Genomic DNA, 19,488 nt, shown 5'->3' on the forward strand with positions numbered 1-19,488 from the left:
GCCGAATTGTGATCCCAATCCGACCCTGCTAGCAGTGGTCACTTCAGTGCAGAGTTTCCAGAAGGGACCACTTCAGAGCATCAGGCAGTGTTGCCAGAAGCAATGTAAAAGGTTTTTGTCTATTTGGAATGCCTTTACATGAATAATACATAGCCACAATATCTACAATGCTCATGGCGCCAAGGTAATATTATATGTAACATGTCTACCCCAAAGCCAATTGAATTAACACTTAAATATAAGCTTAAAATATATTTTGGAAATCCACCCATTTGTCTCCAAACATAAGCTTATGAGATCTGAAAATGCACAGATCTTTGTTTCAGACACACACATTTCAATGCTGGTATACATATGATAATTCAGCAGACAAATACTTCAAATTTAGTAAACTGGACTGCACACAGGAAATCTACTATCAGGTAGCTGAAAGCTACCAGTAGCTCACGAGCTACTCGTTGGAGAAGCCTGAGGTTGAGGGAATATGGTTTGAAGCTGGGAGACTGGTCCCAAAACACGTGGAAACAGCCATAGCCTTTTTTGTTGTTTATTAAAAATTGTATGATGAGGCATTGGTAGAAGGGTTTCTGGGTTGAGTCCTACATGCATGGGTGTTGAACCTGGCCCTCTTAGCAGGGTAACCCTTAAGCATTTTGCCTTTTTCCCTCCACATTTTGCTTAATTCGTTTTTGTGAACTTACGACTGTGCACACTTTACAGTTGCTAACCAGTGCTAAAGTGCTTGTGCAGTTTCACTAAAACATGGTAACACTGGTGTATACCCTATTGGCATATTTAATTTACTAATAGGTCCCTAGTAAAGTGGCACTACATGTGCCCAGGACATTTAAATTAAATGTCACTAGTGGGCCTGCAGCACTGGTTGTGCCACCCATGTAAGTAGCACTTTAAGCATGTCTCGGTTCGGCCATTGCAGAGCCTGTGTGTGGTCTAAACTATGAATTTGACCTGGCAAAATAAATTCAAAGCTTCCTTTTTAATACATATAAGTCACCCCTATGTTATGCCCTGGACAGTCCCGAAGTTTACGTGCAATGCATTTAAAACGTAGGACATTTACTTTTAAGGTTTTCATGAACTGGTAGTGAAACACTCCTACATTTATCTTTTCACTACTGCAAGGCCTTTCTAGACAGATGATAACATTGTGGGTCCCTTATTACATCATATAAGTGTAATTTTTAAATGGGAAAAGATTACCAGTTCATGTTTGCTTTCTCTGGTATCCTAACTCATGGTGAAGTTGGATTTGCAATTACAATTCTGAAAATGCCACTCTTAGAAAGTTGTCATATTCTTGCCTTAGCCATTTGGTGCCTGCAGACTATCTCTGAGTCACGATACCGGGTGTGGGTAACAGTTGAGCATTGTGTATTCCTACAACGAGAGCTTAGGTGTGACATGATGGGCCATCAATGCCAGGATTAAAGGGAGAAGCTGGGCACAGCCCCACTTATACTTGAATAGGCGGTTCCCTGCCTCCACACAAAGGGCTGCATACCCTCTGCAATTAGCCTGGAGCCAGGGCCAGGAATGCAGGGCATCTGTGAACTACAAAGGCATGCCTCTTGAAGCTTCTCTCCACTTCAAAGGCACAACTGTGTATAATAGAAAGACCTCATACATCAACTCTTCTGTACACTTCTGAACCTGTGGATACTCTGCCAGGAAGAAGGACTGCAATGCTTCTTCAAGGACTGCCACTCAGTCGGTTGCTGCTCGTTAGGAACTGCTGCTCTTCTGTGCTAACCTGCTGCCATCTTGCTTGGGGAAGAACAACTGGACCTGCAATTTCATCTTGACTTCACGGCTCAAGAGTGACTCTAAGGGCTCGCCTGTTGGCCTCCTGATCTGAGCCTGAGGGACATCAAAGGCTCCCCAAAAGCTCCTGGAACCAGCTTTAGTGGGTTCCTGACTCTCCAAGTGGTGCCTCTCAGGTCCTGACCCTGGTGGGCCTCACAGCTTTTGAAATCAAGCATGTGGGCTCTACGTGACTGCAAATAGGTCAGGTTGCACCAGAACCACTCCACTCGCACCAAAGTGCAGCACAAGCTGGCGCCAGCCCATCTCTTCACAGAGCAAGAATCAATCGCCCTTGGAGGAACGCTACCACAACGCTCCAGCCCCCCTAACCGCGATGCCCGGCCTGCTTTTCGCACCATGGCGAACCACCTGCGACCCTGACGAAAGTGAGCGGGACTCGTGGCACAAAACTTGAGAAGTTAAAACTTCAGTGGAACTAACCTGGTACTGTATCTGACCCGCACTCAATTGTGGTCAGCCTGAAATTCTGACTTTGACCCTGTCCAACCTGACCAGATAACTGCAGTTGGCTCTTTGTATTTTTTGGTGCTAGTTTACAGTTTATTCCTCAAAACAATTCAGAACTCCAGTTCTAATAATTGGATTTTTGTCATTTTGGTTTTGTCTTATTTATTAAATTAAGCTCTATTTATCTAACCTAGGTGCCTATTAGGATGGCCGACGGTCCTGCTTCCGTCCGCCACCCCCGAGGTGGAGGGACCGTCCGCAGGGGCAGCGGCGGTCCCTGCATGCCAATTAGGATGTGACCGCCACCCTGGCAGTCACATCCCGTATCTCTAACCTTGCGGCGGGTGCTGCTTAAAGCAGCACCCGCCGCAAGGTTAAAAAAGCAAGTTTTTCATTTACATGCACAAAGCGCAGACACTGCGCGGTGCCTGCCACTTTGTGCATGTAAATGCAGGGGGGACCATAGGTACCCCCCATGTGCACCCCCCACCCCCCGACACCCTGGGGGCCCGCAAAGGGCCCCCAAACACAAAAGACCACATGTTTTTCCACAGCGGAAAAGCCACCGTGGAAAAGCATGTTTCAGCCTGCATCCTAATGTGGCTGGCGGTGTCTTGCAGACACCGCCACAATATGTGCTTGCATACACCGCGGATCAGCGGCAGACGGACTTGCTGTCCGCCGCTGATCCCACCACCATCCTAATGTGACGGTGGGTGTTTCAGATGTCCACGGCGGTGAATCCGCATCCTCCAGGCCGGCGGTGGTTTCCGCAGGCCCAGAGGATTCAGATTCACCGCAATCCTAATCGACCCCCTAGTGTGGGATATTTTTGTGTGGTGTTTGCACTGTTTTACTGTTTGAAGGGTTGCACACATTCTTTTCACATAGCCTCTAGGTTAAACCTGACTGCTACCAGGGGGTGATCACAGGTTAATTTGGGGTTTGCTTGTGCCTTACCCTTGCTAGGACTGCGGTTGCTTCTTGACACCCCAGTCAAATAGTAGCCCAGTTTCAGCATTAGTGATCAGAGGTGAGGACTGGACTGTATTTATGCAGTGCCATGCAGAGATTCGGTGTACACTTTCATCCCCATATTTCTCTGATTGGCCTTTTTGTATTTTTAATTCATTCCTACTGGTACCTGAATATTTATGTATGTGGCCCCATCTGCAATGATGGAGTTTCAGCTTGTCAACCTGGAGAGAGAGGGGAGCGCCCACCAAAAGGAACACCGGGAAGGCGGAGGTCCCGAAGGCCTTGAGGGAATGGGCAGAGGCCCACCAGTGGCCGACAGATGATGTGGAGGGAGAGAATGATTGGAAAGGATTGGAGTAGGAGCTACAGAAAGCCTTGGAATGCATCCTGTTGAGGAGAGGGGTAACCTACTCCCAGGATTGGAAATCTCTCCCCGTGCAGAAAGCAGTGTGTCTTCCAGGGGCCTGACCCCAGACAAGATGGAGAACAGGTGAGAGGAAAGGAAGCTCATGCTAGATCTGGCCACATTAAAGGAGGAGAAGGAGGAGAAAAGGGCTGGGGCTGAAAGGAACTTAGCCAGAGATAAAGCCATGGCTGAGGAGAAGAGGGTTGTGGCTGAGAGGGCCTTGGCTAAGAAAATGTTACTGTTGGAGCATGAAAAAAGCATGAGGGAGGGCTATCGGCAAGCAACCGGCAAGACCCAACAGTAATAGTGGCAGTGTACTATCAGTGTCTGCAGAAGCAGTGAGAGTCGGCATACCCAAGGAGTTGGTGCTTAACTATGGGGTGGAAGAGAATATAGACAAGTGTTTTGCTGCTTATGAAGTTGCAATCAGGGCACATAAGGTCCCAGAGGAGTATTGTGGAGGTAGCCTGTGGAAACACATACCCACTGTGGGAAGGGACACACTCCTGATGCTAGTGGCAGAGGATCAGACTATGTAAGCCCCTATGTTGCTGATTTTGGACAGCCACAAGCTTCCAAATCAGTCCTGAGTGTATTTCTTAGATCATGCCAGCAAGGTACTAAGGGGCTTTGTGAGGGACAGCAAAGTTGATATATTACTGGACTATACAACCTATATTTGAGGGAGCACATGCTCAATATTCGCTTTACAGGGCTGTGTCATAGATAGCAAGCTTGCTGACTGAAGCTAGCTTGCTGAGGGGGCGAAACTCTGGGTCAGCACCAGAATGTCCAATAAAATACCTGGGGGTGATCTCAAGGAGGATGGTTCAGAGTGAGGGGGAGGTCAAGAGAGACTCAGATAAGTCTGAGGTTAAGGGGGAAGGTAAGGGTCTCCATGTCCTTTCTGAGAAGGAGGGAGGTTCTGGAGGGCGGTGGATCAGTTGCCCCATTTCCAACCCCACTGATTTCAGTGTTCCCAGCTAGGACACAAGCAGGGGGACTGTGTGCAAGGAAGCCACCCACTGGTGGGACCTATACAGGGGTGGCCAATATGGCCTTAGGGGTAGGTACTCCTCAGGGGCAGGAGTTAGATCATGTCCCAGTCTCCCGTCCTCCTAAACATTGATGTTAAACCGTTCACTGGTATTTTTGTGGCCAGGGTGAACTTAAAGATGATGTGGCTAGTGCACTAGGACCAGTCTAGCTTTCTGGTGGTCCATCAATGGGGCAAAAACACAAACAAAATTCTGCAAGTAGAGGAGAATGTCCAGCTGAGGTGAAACAATGTATTGTCCCTATCTCTCAATGTTAAATATGTGTTGACGAGGGTCAACTGGGTAAGAATGAAATGCCTAGGGCACTCTCTTGGCTTTGGCCCAAGATTGGAGACATGGCTAATGGCTTGGTACTGAGACCCTCAAGCCATTAAAAGTGAACCACTTTAAATCCTGTATTTTCCCAACAGAGAGGAGCACCAACTAAGTAGGCTGCTCACTGTACTCCCTACTCTTTGCACTAGCACTCAAACCTTTTGCAAACTGAATACGAAGCCAGATAATCACTAGGGCTTTCAAAACCACCATTGACTATTGCTTTCACATTAACAATGCTTGCTGAAGTTGGAATAGGAGGAATATAGCACAGTCTCTGACTTTAATGTAAATATTATAAATTCTGAGGCCCTGGTTTTCAATAATCACCTGACCAAACCCAGGGCTGCCATTACCCTCCGGCAGTCTTTTTTCAATGTAGTTTTTGGCTTGAGGATTCAGAATTCCCCACAATGGCATAATTTGTCAACCTAAACTACTCACTGCCACTGGCGGGAATACATAAGGAATTACAATAATGGTACAAGCGGCCAGTTTCTTGGCTTAGTAGGGTCAATGTGAATTCTTCTAGAGAACATTTATCTTATTAAAATATCCTGGTCCCAATTTCGCCTTCCCTTCCGTGACAGTTTCAAATGACTCTTAATATCTTCTTTTGAGGCAAGAAGAGGCCCAGAGTGGAGGCTATACTTCTGTACTTCTGGATTGCAGTAGGAATTGGTCCTCTAACTTTTGGCTGACTACTTCCAAATTACACAATTACACATCCTGTTAGGATGAGGGCAAGGAGAAAACTGACAAACAATTGTGCTTTGTATACCACACCATTACAGATGTAGTTCTTAGAACCGTCCCATAAATCAATAAGCAGCACAAGAACAGGGGGCTACATTCATCCTCTCTGGCTAGTGAATTGTTGGACATGTGGGGCACCCTGGGCAAAATCAAAAGTTTCATGATGTACCCTTCTCCCATTTCATTCAACTGCGAGAATCCTAATTTCAAGCTGGGTTTAGTCTGTGACAGTTTAAGAGATTGGAGCGACTGCAAATGTTTTATGCTATGTTCCCTATTTTGAAGGAAAAATGTTAAATAACTTGAAGAGCTCAGAAAATAATGTAATCCTCCGCAGTTAAATTAGTTAAGATACCATCAAGTCCACCTCTGGGTGCTGCATATGCCAGCAAGAAAAGAAGCAGAGCATGAGTTCACACTGTTTGAGAAGTGGGCAAAGCGGGGTGACCCAATAAGCATCTGGTTTCTATGATAGATAGAATAGTTGAGGCCAAAGACTAGGGTTTTAGTATATAGGAGCTGAAGGCGCTCTGCAAATTAACATAGGTCAGTTGGACATAAGCTTATTGGTTACGGTGCTCACAGGAAAGGGCCGACCCTAGTAACCCCTTACTTTGTGGTGGAAAGACCAACCACACACAACAATAGCAACAGTCCTGTGCACACGTACAGAGTAAAACTACACAGTGTAGAGGTAGTTCAAGCACATTTAGGACAATATTGTTAGAATATTTTCCTCACACGAGCAACCATGTTATAGCCAGAAATGGTGGGAGTCATAAAAGAGCAGACCAATAATCGAGACTAAGTAGGAGAAAGCTTTTGACAAACACAGAGTGGCAATTAGAAACTGAATGGAAGGGGGCCATGTAAAAAGTCCTCACACACTGGTATTAAACATCCAAAGAATTGCACAAGTGAAACAATGCAAAGTCATCCATTCGATGGAGCGGCTGTCAGATGATGGGAATGCTACTTCATCTTCTTTGGAACTGTTTGAAGAAGGGCGTTTGTAAGGAGATGGTACTGCAGGGAACAGAATCGATATTTGCAACTAGTACACCATAGGACCTTGGGGTGGTATTAGTACCTCTCTCCCACTGGGGTGCTAAGCCATATAAGACTCACCCTGTTGGCAAACATATAGCTTGGCAATGGAATCGGCAATTCAACTCACTCTACACTTTGAAGATCACACAAATCCATGGAGAAGAATGCCCCCAGAAGGCCTCTTCCACAGAGAGTTTACAACAGATGCATGGTGGTCAAGTTTCAATGTATGGTATATGAATGGCTACATGATTACCCTGGATGGAGGAAGGGGTATGATTGCGGGGTTCGTTAATTTTGGTATGAGATCATCGCCAACCTGATGGTTGTAGACAAAGGTATGTGACTAAAATGAGACTAAAAACTGTTCATTTTAAAGATATCTGTTATGCCAGTGCATCAATTACTAGTGTGCCCTGTCCTTCTTTTCAGCCTTTGTTGTGTATTTAGGTGTTAAGTTACTTTTTTACTTTGATAGGTTTGTTTTTTAGGTCGAGCTAGGCAGCGCTCATGCGCGGATGCAAGACATGCTATAATCAGTCTATGGGCTTTCAACACACCCACAGCTTTTGGTTGGTTGTTTGGCCTGCCTTTCAAAATTCCTCTGCTCTGGTTGGTGAATAGTGTACATCTGTCCCACCTTTGGGTGCTTGGTTCCCTCCCATCAGAATCACTGATTGTTCTTTTTTTTTGGCATATCTGGCCATCTGTTGCCTCCTCGCCCACACTCCCTCCTTCCCTTCATTGCTGCCGTCCTTCCCATGCCGCTGCTTGTGATTTCAGTCATAGTCTCTTTTTGTTAGCCATCTGTTGCTTCCTTGCTCACTTCCTTTAGGCTACATTCTGGTCTGCAAGAGCTGTCACCATTGCTGCTGACCTGCTGTTCTCCAAGTGACTTCCATGTGGCACAAAGGCACTGGAGGGGCTTTATATACTTTCTTTTCTTCTTTTTGCCTAGTCTGATACTTTGCTTCTCCAGAATCATGAGCTATTTCAAATTCCTGGTTCACATGGGGTCGTCATCAATGCAAAGATGTGGCCCAGTGCACAAAGAGAGGGATGCTGGATAAAGGCCGAGTCACCTGAGCAGGTTTATTGTAGACATAGGTTAGGAGGAGTAAGTCAGGGGGACAATGCACGCATCACCAACAGCCAGATGTGATGGTACTTGATCCCAAAGACCTGGGCAGATGTGGCCATAACTCCTTTGTTTTTTTCATTTACACATCTCCTTTCAAGAGCCGGAATCATTGACTTCCAAGTAGATAGGGACCTGTTCTTTTCGTTTACACATCTCCTTTCAAGAGCCGGAATCATTGACTTCCAAGTAGATAGGGACCTGGGCTTTGTGTCCAACAAGAGATGGTGTAAAAGAGCAAGAAGGCCCTAAATCTCATCATACTTACCCAACGCATCCGCAGAAATTCAGAGCAATGCTTCTATGTTTCAATCACGGCCACTGGATTTATATGGTCTATAACCGCTGTGTTTTCCTCATAGTAATGGATTTGCCACATATGCCATTTAATTCTTCATCTTCAGCATAATTTTTAGATTATGACAAATACATTTTTGCAGCTCAAACTGATCAAAAGTTACCGAAAATGCTACCATACGTGCTACTGTCCTGTGGCAGGATCTTTTCTGGGCATGTTGCTTCTCATTTGCATATTGCTGTATTTAGGTGTTAAACGCATGCTACCTAGGTGGAAATGTTGCAGTGACAATGTTAGCATGTGTAAAAAAACAAAATGATGAATGTATACTTCCACAACTTGTCACATAATTTGTCTTTTCTTGCCATATAATTTAAGCAACTTTTTTGCACAATTTTGGGCAGATAGCATTAGTTATCTTTATACAGAATGCCGCAAACTGAATGTCTCCTGGGGCTAAAATAATAGGCGTACATTTTTATCCAACTCAATCAAGATGGTTTTATCAATTTCACAATTAGGAAAGGCGGAGTCAGTTCTGCTGTGTATCTATCTTAAAGTCTATGTAGGACACATTCAAATTAACTCGTACCTCCCTATACTAATACTATAATAATAATTCCCTATACTAATCCATCACTAATCCGTTTGGATTCCAAAGTAGCTTACTACTCGCCGAAAAGTGTTTCAACGCCTTGTCAGGGTTAGTAAGCGCAATATTAATACAATTAAAATTTGAACCTCATGTGCTCTGTTTAGTGTCCTACAAAAAATTACTGGAGATGTTCACTGGGGAGCGACTGGCTATCTTTTATGAGCAGACTTCATGCTGAACTTTTTTTTTATTTCGCTGAAGGGGTGTTTTTAAATGGCCATGACTGTGCCGCTTAAACACAGGCTGTCAAAATATAGGTTTATATAGTATTTACTACCCCTGACAAGGTGTTGAAGCTCTTTGCAGAGGAGTAGCACGCTAGTTCATGAAGCCCAGAGTTAGTTATAATATTTAACAACAAGGGGTGGTGATGGACAGAGTTTCTGAATTAAGCAGAATACTCTCACCCAGTCAAGAGATCAGGGCTAGATCCAACACCGTTTTTTAACTCACTGCACCATCCCAGCTCAGAACCTGGCTATATGCAAATTAGTCTGTTCCTGTCCCAGTGCATGATGGGAACAGGGCAAACCAAACTACCAAGCCAATTCTTACACTGGGAAGGAAACAAGCTTCCGGGGACCAGTTTCTGGCATTTCAGCCGTCGTCGGCCCGGCTTGCTTGAATCCTGATGGTGCAATGAGCAAGGGACTCACATCTGAGTATACCCTTCCACGCTTATGGTGGACAAAGCCGGGCCGACGACGGCTGAAATGCCAGAAACCGGTCCCCGGTAGCTTGTCTCCTTTCTGGTGAAGAATTGGCTTGGTAGTTTAGTCTGCCCTGTTCCCATGATGCACTGGGCCAGGGACAGACTGATTTGCATATAGCCAGGTTCTGAACTGGGATGGTGCAGTGAGATAAATAACGGTGATGGATCAAGCCCTGATCTTTGGACTGGGTAAGAGTGGTCTGCTTAATTCAGACACTCTGTTCATCACCACCCCCTTTTCTGAATCGTTTTTGGCCACTATAGGTGTGGCAGGGTATACTCAGACATGAGTCCCTTTCTCACGGCACCATCAGGATTCAAGCAAGCCGGGCCGACGACGGCTGAAATGCCAGAAACCGGTCCCCGGTAGCTTGTCTCCTTTCTGGTGAAGAATTGGCTTGGTAGTTTAGTCTGCCCTGTTCCCATGATGCACTGGGCCAGGGACAGACTGATTTGCATATAGCCAGGTTCTGAACTGGGATGATGCAGTGAGATAAATAACGGTGATGGATCAAGCCCTGGTCTTTGGACTGGGTAAGAGTGGTCTGCTTAATTCAGACACTCTGCTCATCACCACCCCCCCTTTTCTGAATCGCGGAGTTAGTTATAAGCATTGCAATTAGCTCATAAATTATGCAACATTATAGTTGGTATGCTGATTTGAAAATAGTTAATTGTAGTTTATTCTTGGAACCTGTAGCTAATGCTCTAAATTTCGCTGACATTCTCTTTCATATGTATGCGGATGATACGCAACTCTATCTGAAAATCTCCTCCCCGAATAACCTTAAAGCACTCAACTCTACCCTAATAAATACTGATAACTGCTTAACTGAGAACCACCTCTTGCTCAACACCTCAAAAACAGAATTCCTTGTCATTTTTCCCTACGAATCACATCCCCAAGATAGACCTTTGGATGAACCACCTCACTGCCTTCAACTGCTCCCCCCTCATTGTTGACTCAGCCAAATCTCTCGGACTCACCCTAGACAAGCATCTGAACATGAAAACTCATATCAGCAAGGTGTGTAAGGGAGTGAATCAGTGTATGAAGATACTCATTAATCTCAAACCTTTCCTCCCACAAGCTGACTTCAAGCAAGTGGTCCAAACACTTATTTTGCCGCGGCTAGATTATGGCAGTGCTACGCTCTGTGGCCTCTTCAAATATACCTTGGCCCCACTAAGGGCATCACTTAATGCGGCGGCCAGACTTTTCATGGGGACCAAAAGGAACAAGCACATTTCCCCAGTCTTAAACTCCCTAAAAGGGTTGCCCTATGAAGCAAGAATTCAACTAAAGATTGCCTGTCTATCTCACAGAACCCTCCATTTCAAAACCCCCAGTTATCTAGCGCAATAGCTAGAATTACCCAGAAGGGGTAGACCTTCTCAGAGTGCTAAATCACTCTTCCTGAAACCTCAGATCTTTTGCAAAAACAATACGTGTCACTGAGCTTTCACAGGCTCTGCGCCAAGATCTGGAACGCTTTCCCACCGGAAATACTCAGAATCTCGTCTAGGGTTGGCTTAAAATTGGAGGTAAAAATATTCCTCATGAAGAAGTTCCTATCTTTAAAGGGTCTCAGATCCTCTGCTCTAATGCTTTGGACCTACACTCAAAGTCCTGCGTTTGGTATGCATATGTGATTTGTTTAGGTTGGTACCCCTTCTGAAGATTGTACTGCTACTATTACCTTCCTTTTCCTCAAATTGTAAAGCGCTCTGATATCCTTCGGGATCATGTTTGCGCTATATAAAACTTTATAAATAAATAAATAAAATAAATAAATATATAAAAATGTTTCAGGTATCTATTGATGTGCATCCCTAATTGGGTCAGCAATTATAAGGAATGTAGGAATAGTGTATTTTTCCATTTGGTTGTCCTAATATGTGTTTGTCAAGTTGCATGAGGACTCTCATGGTGTTTCTTGACATCTCCCTGATCGGAAGGCGCTGAGAATGGCAAGGTTTTTTTCACACAGCCTCCCTCAACTTACCATTGTTTTGTGAGACAGATTCTTCTATTCTTAAATTGAACATGTCTGGTTTATTGAAGTGCATTTTAATAGATGCCAATTATTTGGTGCGTCGTGGCAGGATAGTGAATAGAATGTACAGGTGGGGCAAGCCTAGAGCCTACTTGGTTGCAAGAGTTTTTGTCCTTATTCTAATCTTTTAACAAAAAAAAGTGTGCCCCATTCCCACAAGGGGTTCTTTCCCATAACACTCCCGAGCTCTCTCTTTCATCTATTCTGCTCAAATCTCTTTCTCACAAACTCACAACCGCCCTCTGCTTCTCACTCCCTCTCATATTCCTTCTCCCTTGCCCCTTTCGTCTCTAACCATCCCTTTCTCCCTGTCCCTCAGGCACACTTTTCTCTAGACCCTCTTTCTCTCTCTTTCTCTGTCTCTCACACACAAATCCTTCTCTGGTATCATGGTCTCTCCTGTCATGCATTATCCCTGACCCTTTACAGCAACTGCTTCCCTATTTTTTAATTTCCATTTATGTCATTTATTTTCCAACTACCCTCCCTAGTAACCTATTTCCCTTTTTCTGGATTTCCAGCTCCGCCAGTTCATACAAATGGCAATAGCGCTATGCAAAAAAGATAACTCCACTGCAAACAAAAAAACAAAAGTATAAAACACTTGGCCAGATGTACGACCAATTTTTGCAGTCGCAAACGGGAAATCAGCCCATTTTAGACCGCAAAATTGGTCTGCCCCATGTACAAACCCTATTGTGCGAGTTGGTAACCTATTACCTACTCGCAAAATAGGGTTTGCGACTCACTATTAGGAAAGGGCGTGCCAAGGACATCCCTTCCTAATAGTGACTCGCACTTCAATGTACAATTGTTTTGCGAACGCAATTGCGGTCGCAAAGCACTCGCAGTTTAACACCAACTTGAAGTAGGTGGTAAGCCACTCGCACTGGGAAGGGGTCCCCAGGGGACCCCTCTGTGAATGGATGCAAAAATGTTTTTTAACATCAGGGACTGCCTACTCTTAAAAAATGGAATGTTTAATTTTACTTTCTTAAATGCATCCCGTTTTCCTTTAAGGAAAACGGGATTTTTTTTTTTAACTGCTTTATATAAAAAAGCAGTTACAGACATGGTGGTCTATTGACCATAGCCGGTCACCGTCCCTGGGAGTGCTACCCATTCTTATGGGGTCTCAAACTGCAGCTGCCTCATGAATATTAAGGTGTTATGCAATTTGAGAACCCATTAGGAATCGCTACCAGTGTCAGAGACAATGTTGTAAATTACATTTTGCGAGTAGCAAACTGCAAGTTGCTAAACTACATAATTTGCGACTCGCAAATTGTAAGGGTCGTACATCTGGCCCATTGTCATTTACAATGCCAGTAGCTCTAACTTTTCACAAATGCAAGACTGACTGCATTGCAAATGCTTGTCTTGTTTTGGACTTCTGTTTGAATGGGCCTTACACTAGTAAAGTATTCTTTCCAAAAAGAGATTGTGCTTGCTTAGGATCGTCCAGTGTGATAGGTATATGATATGAGGATCTTTGAGGGAGTATGTTACTCAGGAAAAGAGATAAAATAAGGAGGAAGCCAGCCTCTGCAGGTCAGGAATGGAATCGGATGGGTCCTGGGATGGATTTAATTATAAGTCTGCTTAGTCAGTTGCCTCTGAAGTGGTATGGCTTTAACTCCAATTGTTAGTGAGGGGCATTGGTGATACGCTTCTAGATGGTTGGGTTTATGAATCAAGACTTGCATTCATTGAATAACAATAATAATAATAATAGTAGTAATCACGTAATGATAATAGCAATAATCATGACAACCTCCACAATAGGAATAGTAAGGTGGAGGTAGTTTGTCAGGTGCATTGTTTTCCGAATTTAGCATTTCCTCTTGACATTGGAGGATTTACTTATTATTCAGTCCTAAAAGAGCATTAAGAGTAATGTGCTCTCCTGAAATTCAGCCACTGCATCTTCTGCTCTTGTATCCCTCCAGGCTCAAACAGACTTCTTGGCATGGTATACTCAGGCCACCTTGTCTTGGTAGTAAAAGAAAATGTGTTAATTTCTTCTCTTTGTTTGTTTCTATATCTATGTGCCAGTTTGAAAACAAATCTTAGCCTCATTCTTCTCTTCTCTCCTGTCCATACCTAGAACTGTTCTGTTTGACAACATGTATCCTTACAAAATCTCCCTGGTAAGACGGGTCAGTGAGTTAACTACTCACTGCTGACAACTTCAGTGACCAACAAGCCACAAGTTCTGATCCTAACAAGTCCGACTCCGCCTTCAAGCTTTCCAAGGTCAGTAAATTGAGTATGTTAACGTGTGTAATATTAACACCGGTTATCTGCAGTGCTTAGAAACAATGAAAGCTATTAAATGAGGCACAGTGTGAAAAATGTCGTAGTGTGTCCCTATTCTATGAAGTCCCTGCTCGCTTCCCACTTTTTAAATCTGAGACAAAATTAAACATTCCATAGATTTTGCTTAAAAGTCTGTTTGACCCGAACAGCAAGAAGGACACGTTAAATTTGATGAAGCAATAATAACGTTGGAGTATACAAAACATTAATAATATCTTCTTAGGAATGAGTTGCATCGTTGCCTACATGTTTATAGTAGAGAAACACTTAACAGAAGAATTGTCGAAAGGCCTAAACAGCAAACCATATATGCATTACTTGATACACGTGTATGAAAAGTTATTCTTACCTCCGCCATTCTTTTGACACAAATAAGGAAACCGCCACACATTCCCCAAACCAACAGAAAATCCAACTTGTGCCAGAATATATTGGAGTTTACTGTTCCATGCTGGTCTTTCATCCTCTACATCAGAGCCCTCTTCTATGTCTCCGTCTTTGTCCAATTTATCATCAACCATCAACTCACTCTTCCTGAAGCTTTCATCACCAGAGTCCTCATTGGAAAGAAGATCTTTAACTGATTCGATGACGTCATCGTCTAGATCTCTTTTTATCACCTTACTGTTCTTAGGCATTTGGTGTAGAGGACAAGTCTATGTGTAGGGATGATGTCCGTATACAATGTGATGAATTTAAAGATGACAAGGTCCCAAATCAAATCCTTGCTAAAATATTAGTGAGGTAGAGCTGAGGACTTCGGGTTCAAATTTTAATTGGATCACAGTACCTGCAAAAAATAATTCAGTTAGTATAAACCAGTAAATTGTGTCCACAACATAATTCCCTCACAAATACTAATTCAATTAGCGGGAATATTTGTAAGCATATGTTTATAAAGTATTCATAAGACTACAAACGAAAGCGATATAAAATACCACAGAGGCAGGGAAGGTGGGGGCAGAGGGGCCATGAGAAAAAAACAAAAAACTATAAATTGTTAGAAATATACGATATAAAAATGAATAAATATACAAATCCTCTGCAAGTGAAGGGGAAGTGAGGTTAGGAGTACTCTACTTTCTCACATCAAGAGTCAAGAAATACATGAGAAAATATCCGATTCACAACTACATTTCTCCACAAGACTTTAGGAACTATAAGGACATGTTTTTTTCCGAAGTGAGAAAAATTCATTAATTTTTTATCTCAATAAATGCAGCGGTGTTATAAATTATTTTTAACTTCTATACCAATTATACCACAACACAAAATCCACAAACGTCAGCTAGCATAAGCGATAATGAGCGATATAGACAAGTGAGACTTTGCCCTTCTTGTGATCACTCCTTCAGGCTCTGAAACAAATTTGATACCTTGTGGTCCGGCTCTTACTTGCAGAATAGAGTTAAATGAGTGACATACCAGGCACTTCTGGGAAAGAGCGGTTAGTTATTCTCCCTCATGAATTGAATATTTTTAAGTTGCTGGGCTGTTGTCATTTTGCTACAAAGGCGGGGACATTATACCAGATGCATTTTATTCCTAGTCCCCTTTAATATCTAACTTGCTTAACTCTTACTTGGACCCGCCCCTCAAGCACAGCACTCACAGTGGCGGCGCCAAACATCTTCAGCAGTGTAAAAAAAAAAAAATGATAATGATAATAACTCAACATTATTGTCCTTTTTTTCCTGCTAAGGTACTTGCAGGGCGCGGCAGGGCTGCTCTGCTCACAGCGCAGGTAGAGGAGTGGTGGGCACTCTGTAAAGTGCACATGACGGTATTGCCAGCTGTCTTGGGCCGGCCAAACAATCATGCGTACTTTGCATGTTTATAATCCTGGCTGTATTACAGCCTGGGTGGAGAACATGCCCTTGCTCCCAGTCCCTGTCTGAGCACCAAACCACAGTGCTCAGACCAACCACAACGCTGCTGACAGCAGCATTGTGATTCGCCCCCAGTTCCGTCTGGACGCGGAGAGATGACGGAGGTGAGACGAGACAAGGAGGTAAGTTTCTTTTTCTTTTTCTACACCCCCTCACCCCTACCAGCGCCCTGCTCCCTGCCCCGCCACACCTCGATCAATGCCATCTACCACTGAACTCCATTGCTCCCTGGCTAGCTTACTCTCACTTGATTTGACTTACAGAGTGCAAGGAAATTGGGTATAGTATATGGTGTGGTTGTGCGATCTCACAGTTTAATACACATGTCAAACCATTAAGGCCCAGTAGGTTTAGTTTGTGAAACCCTTAGCTCAACCCTAGGTAGCTGTAGTTCCGAGCACTCAGGCTTACATGAAGGGACCAAGTTAAGCATTTAAACAGCGCCAAAACAATTGGAAAAAAAATAAACGAGACACTCAAAACTTTGACACCAATTTATAAAAATAGACTGCATTTTTATATGTTTTAGACACCACAATGAAAAAGATCCACCAAAGGATTCCAGAGTTACAGCATTTACAAGGTATTGTAAATATGCACTTTTTCACTTAACAGTGAATAAACATTGGCAACTTCAACAAATTTGGCAGAAATCTTTCCATGAAAAACTTGTGAAAGTATCAATGCAGTTATTTCCAGTTACCTTACATAGGGGACCAACTCTGCCTGGGAACTAGTTAAGGGAAACCAGCAAGGTCCGTAGAAACAGTTACTTTGGCAGGAGAAGCAATTATCAGTTAGTTCCAGGCACTTTTTTTCTCTTGCTATAGGTTTCTATGGAAGTGGTTCTGATATAAGGGATGCAGGATGATGAAGATGCGCAAGGATGCAATGAAGGCGCTGCAGTCAACGGGGCTCTTTCTGCAGCTCCTGCTCAGTCCACAAACTTGGTGAGGTGGTCCTGGCCACAGGGGTCGTTTTCCCTTAAGGTCCTCTCAGTCCTGGTAGAAGTCCAATCACCAGTGAGCTATCAGTTGCCCAGTATCACGGTTACTGCAGAATCCTTCCCTGGGCGATAACGTGTCTTATGGGTGATCAAGCTGCACTCTGAAAACTCTCCCAGGTCTCAGAGACCGGGTGAAACTTTGAGCGTCATGTTCTGCTCTTTGGAGCTGCACAGCGTCAAGTGGAGACAATGCAAAGATCTGGACTACAAATTTGCCCCAGCAGGAAACGACTTCTCCAAGAGCAGGAAACAGCAGGCACAGTCCTTCTCCTTTGCTGTCCCCCGTGTTCAACAGGAGCAGCCCACATTGGTGCAGCCTTCCTTCCTAGGGTCCTTGGTGCAGCAGGGTAGTTCTTCTTTGGTACTCTTTTCCATTTCAATAAGAAATAAGGTTCTGAGTGTCCTATTTATGCTCAGATAATGCCCTCAAGGTAAGAAGCAGCTTTTAGCCGATGTGCTAACATGTGCCATCACTCTTGATGACCATTTTCTGCAACGTGTGGCATCTGGCTATCTAAGGATGCAGCATTCACCCTGATTTCAACATGGCAGAGCCCTTCTCTTGGCATACAGGGCTCTCTAGACAGTCCAGAGGTGTGGCTAACAAGGGGGCTCCATGTCCTTTGAAAACTGGTTTGGCAATTGGTTCCCCTCTCCTTCCTGAGTGCCATCATGTCTAACTAAACAATAGAGCTGCCCCTCTCCTAAATGTTCAACATTTGTTTTCCAAAGGTGGCTCTCCTTTCAAGCTCGCCTCTTAGACTAACACCTGTGCAGCTTCCTGCCAGGCTTCTATTGTCTCCTTTCCTGGGAGATGTCTGTATGTCTCATAAGGAGGGCAGAGAGCTGTCTCTGGAACAGACCTCATGTGCAACCATGGATGGGCACAGGGGATTTAGAGCACAAGTGGCAACTTTGTATGAGTTGCACACTGCTACAAGTTACAGTAATTTTGACTTAGGAATCAAAGTCGGGCTTAATGGCATGAGTTGTTTGTTACATTACAGTACCAACTTTAGTAGTCCCAGTCAGAAGTTAACATGCGCTGTTGTGCCAGCCTGCAACTCTGCACTTGCCAATGGGGCTACTAGTTTCCACAGTAAAAACAAAAGTTGCATGTTTTTACAGTTGGAACATGGAAAAACACACGTTCCACGTCCTAATATATAGGACGCTGCCTTAGGGTTCGCTAGACCTACTGTAGGGGTGACTTGCATATATTAAAAAGGGAGGACTTATCTATGCCATTACTTTACATGACACAGTCGAGTGAGAAGTTAAAAACTGTCCTTTTAGTCTACAGTGGTAGACTACGAGTCATGTTTTACCTTTGTCGCGGCCGGAGAAGCCCAACAAGTATGGAAGTCCCTGGAGAAACCCCCTAACTTACAGGCCCAGAGTACTAAATACTAGGGACTTACAATCAAGTTAGATTTTGCCAATAGGGTATAAGCCAAATCAAAGATACACACTTTTAGATCAGGGCACAGGCACCAAGGTCGGTTAGCAGGCCTCAGAGCACTATCTGAGTAAAGAAACTAGCAGCATCCGTTCAAAACTCTGGGGGTGATGGTACAAAAAGCGGTATTTCCTACAATTATGTAATGGGACCCCTATCTGTAAAGTAAAATCATACCATACTATATCTGATACAGAGAAATGGTACTTTCAAAACAAGTCTACTCAGAAAAATAAGTTATGCCTGAGCAAGAGAATCCAAAGGCCCATGGCGTAATTTGTTATGTGCATGTGCCAAAATTATTCTCTGGAACGTCTGAATCTTGACGTGTCAAATGCCAAGAGGGCCCAAGCATGATCCCACCGTATGCATCTTTCTTCCACCTCGCTATACTTCGTATTTATTCACATGGACACTATCACTTTTCTAACTCCATGCAATCTCTGCCTACTGCCTGACGTTATCAAGACAGCCATACTTGAACTTTCAGATTCATATAAATGACTTTCAGCTGGTTTACCCCATTCAAGAAAACAATGGAAGTAGAGTACATACAGGCCAAGATGTGACATAACTGTGTGCTGGACAAAGAATTAATGAAGGTAAATTGGCTTACACATGGCCAGTAAGGAGATCCTTGGTCGAAATATGCCATGTTTTATCCATTTACCTTTGCTTATTCGGACACCCTAATGGATGCGGATGGAAAGGTCAAACTGCGACTAATGTGAGACTGCTACACTTTGTGTGAGAAGCAGTCTCACACTTCTTATACTTGCACTTATAATCATAGCAAATTAATGCATTTATCTAGAATCCATGAGCATGAAGTCTCATATAGATCTATGGTGGTAAATATGTCCAAGCTGCTAACAAATTCATAAATACATAAACAAAATATGTGACAGGCATGTTTCGAGATGAAGACCCAGTAGAAGATCTAAAGAGAGAAAAATAAAACAATTCTGCTTAACATAGGAACATATTAACAATTTTGGTACAAAGTGCACCATGAATTGCTCTGTTGTTCCAGTCTCATGAGCTAGCTTTTCAGTGTCGCTATTAATTCATAGCATTTGTCAAAGTGAACTTCAATGATG

At 43.7% G+C, this 19,488-nt stretch overlaps 1 protein-coding gene across 1 annotated transcript in view; it reads right to left on the reverse strand.

Annotated features, from left to right (window-relative positions):
• Positions 1–19,488, reverse strand: part of SLC6A15 (solute carrier family 6 member 15) — a 314,347-nt gene that overhangs the window by 230,060 nt on the left and 64,799 nt on the right. Inside the window, exon 2 of the mRNA XM_086919649.1 lies at positions 14,384–14,824. Within this exon, the coding sequence (XP_086775775.1) occupies positions 14,384–14,672 (289 nt within the window). The 5' untranslated portion in view covers positions 14,673–14,824. The remainder of the gene's footprint in view (positions 1–14,383; positions 14,825–19,488) is intronic.

The sequence above is a fragment of the Lissotriton vulgaris genome, chromosome 1_1 (genome assembly GCF_964263255.1).
Source record: "Lissotriton vulgaris chromosome 1_1, aLisVul1.2, whole genome shotgun sequence".
NCBI lineage: Eukaryota > Metazoa > Chordata > Amphibia > Caudata > Salamandridae > Lissotriton > Lissotriton vulgaris.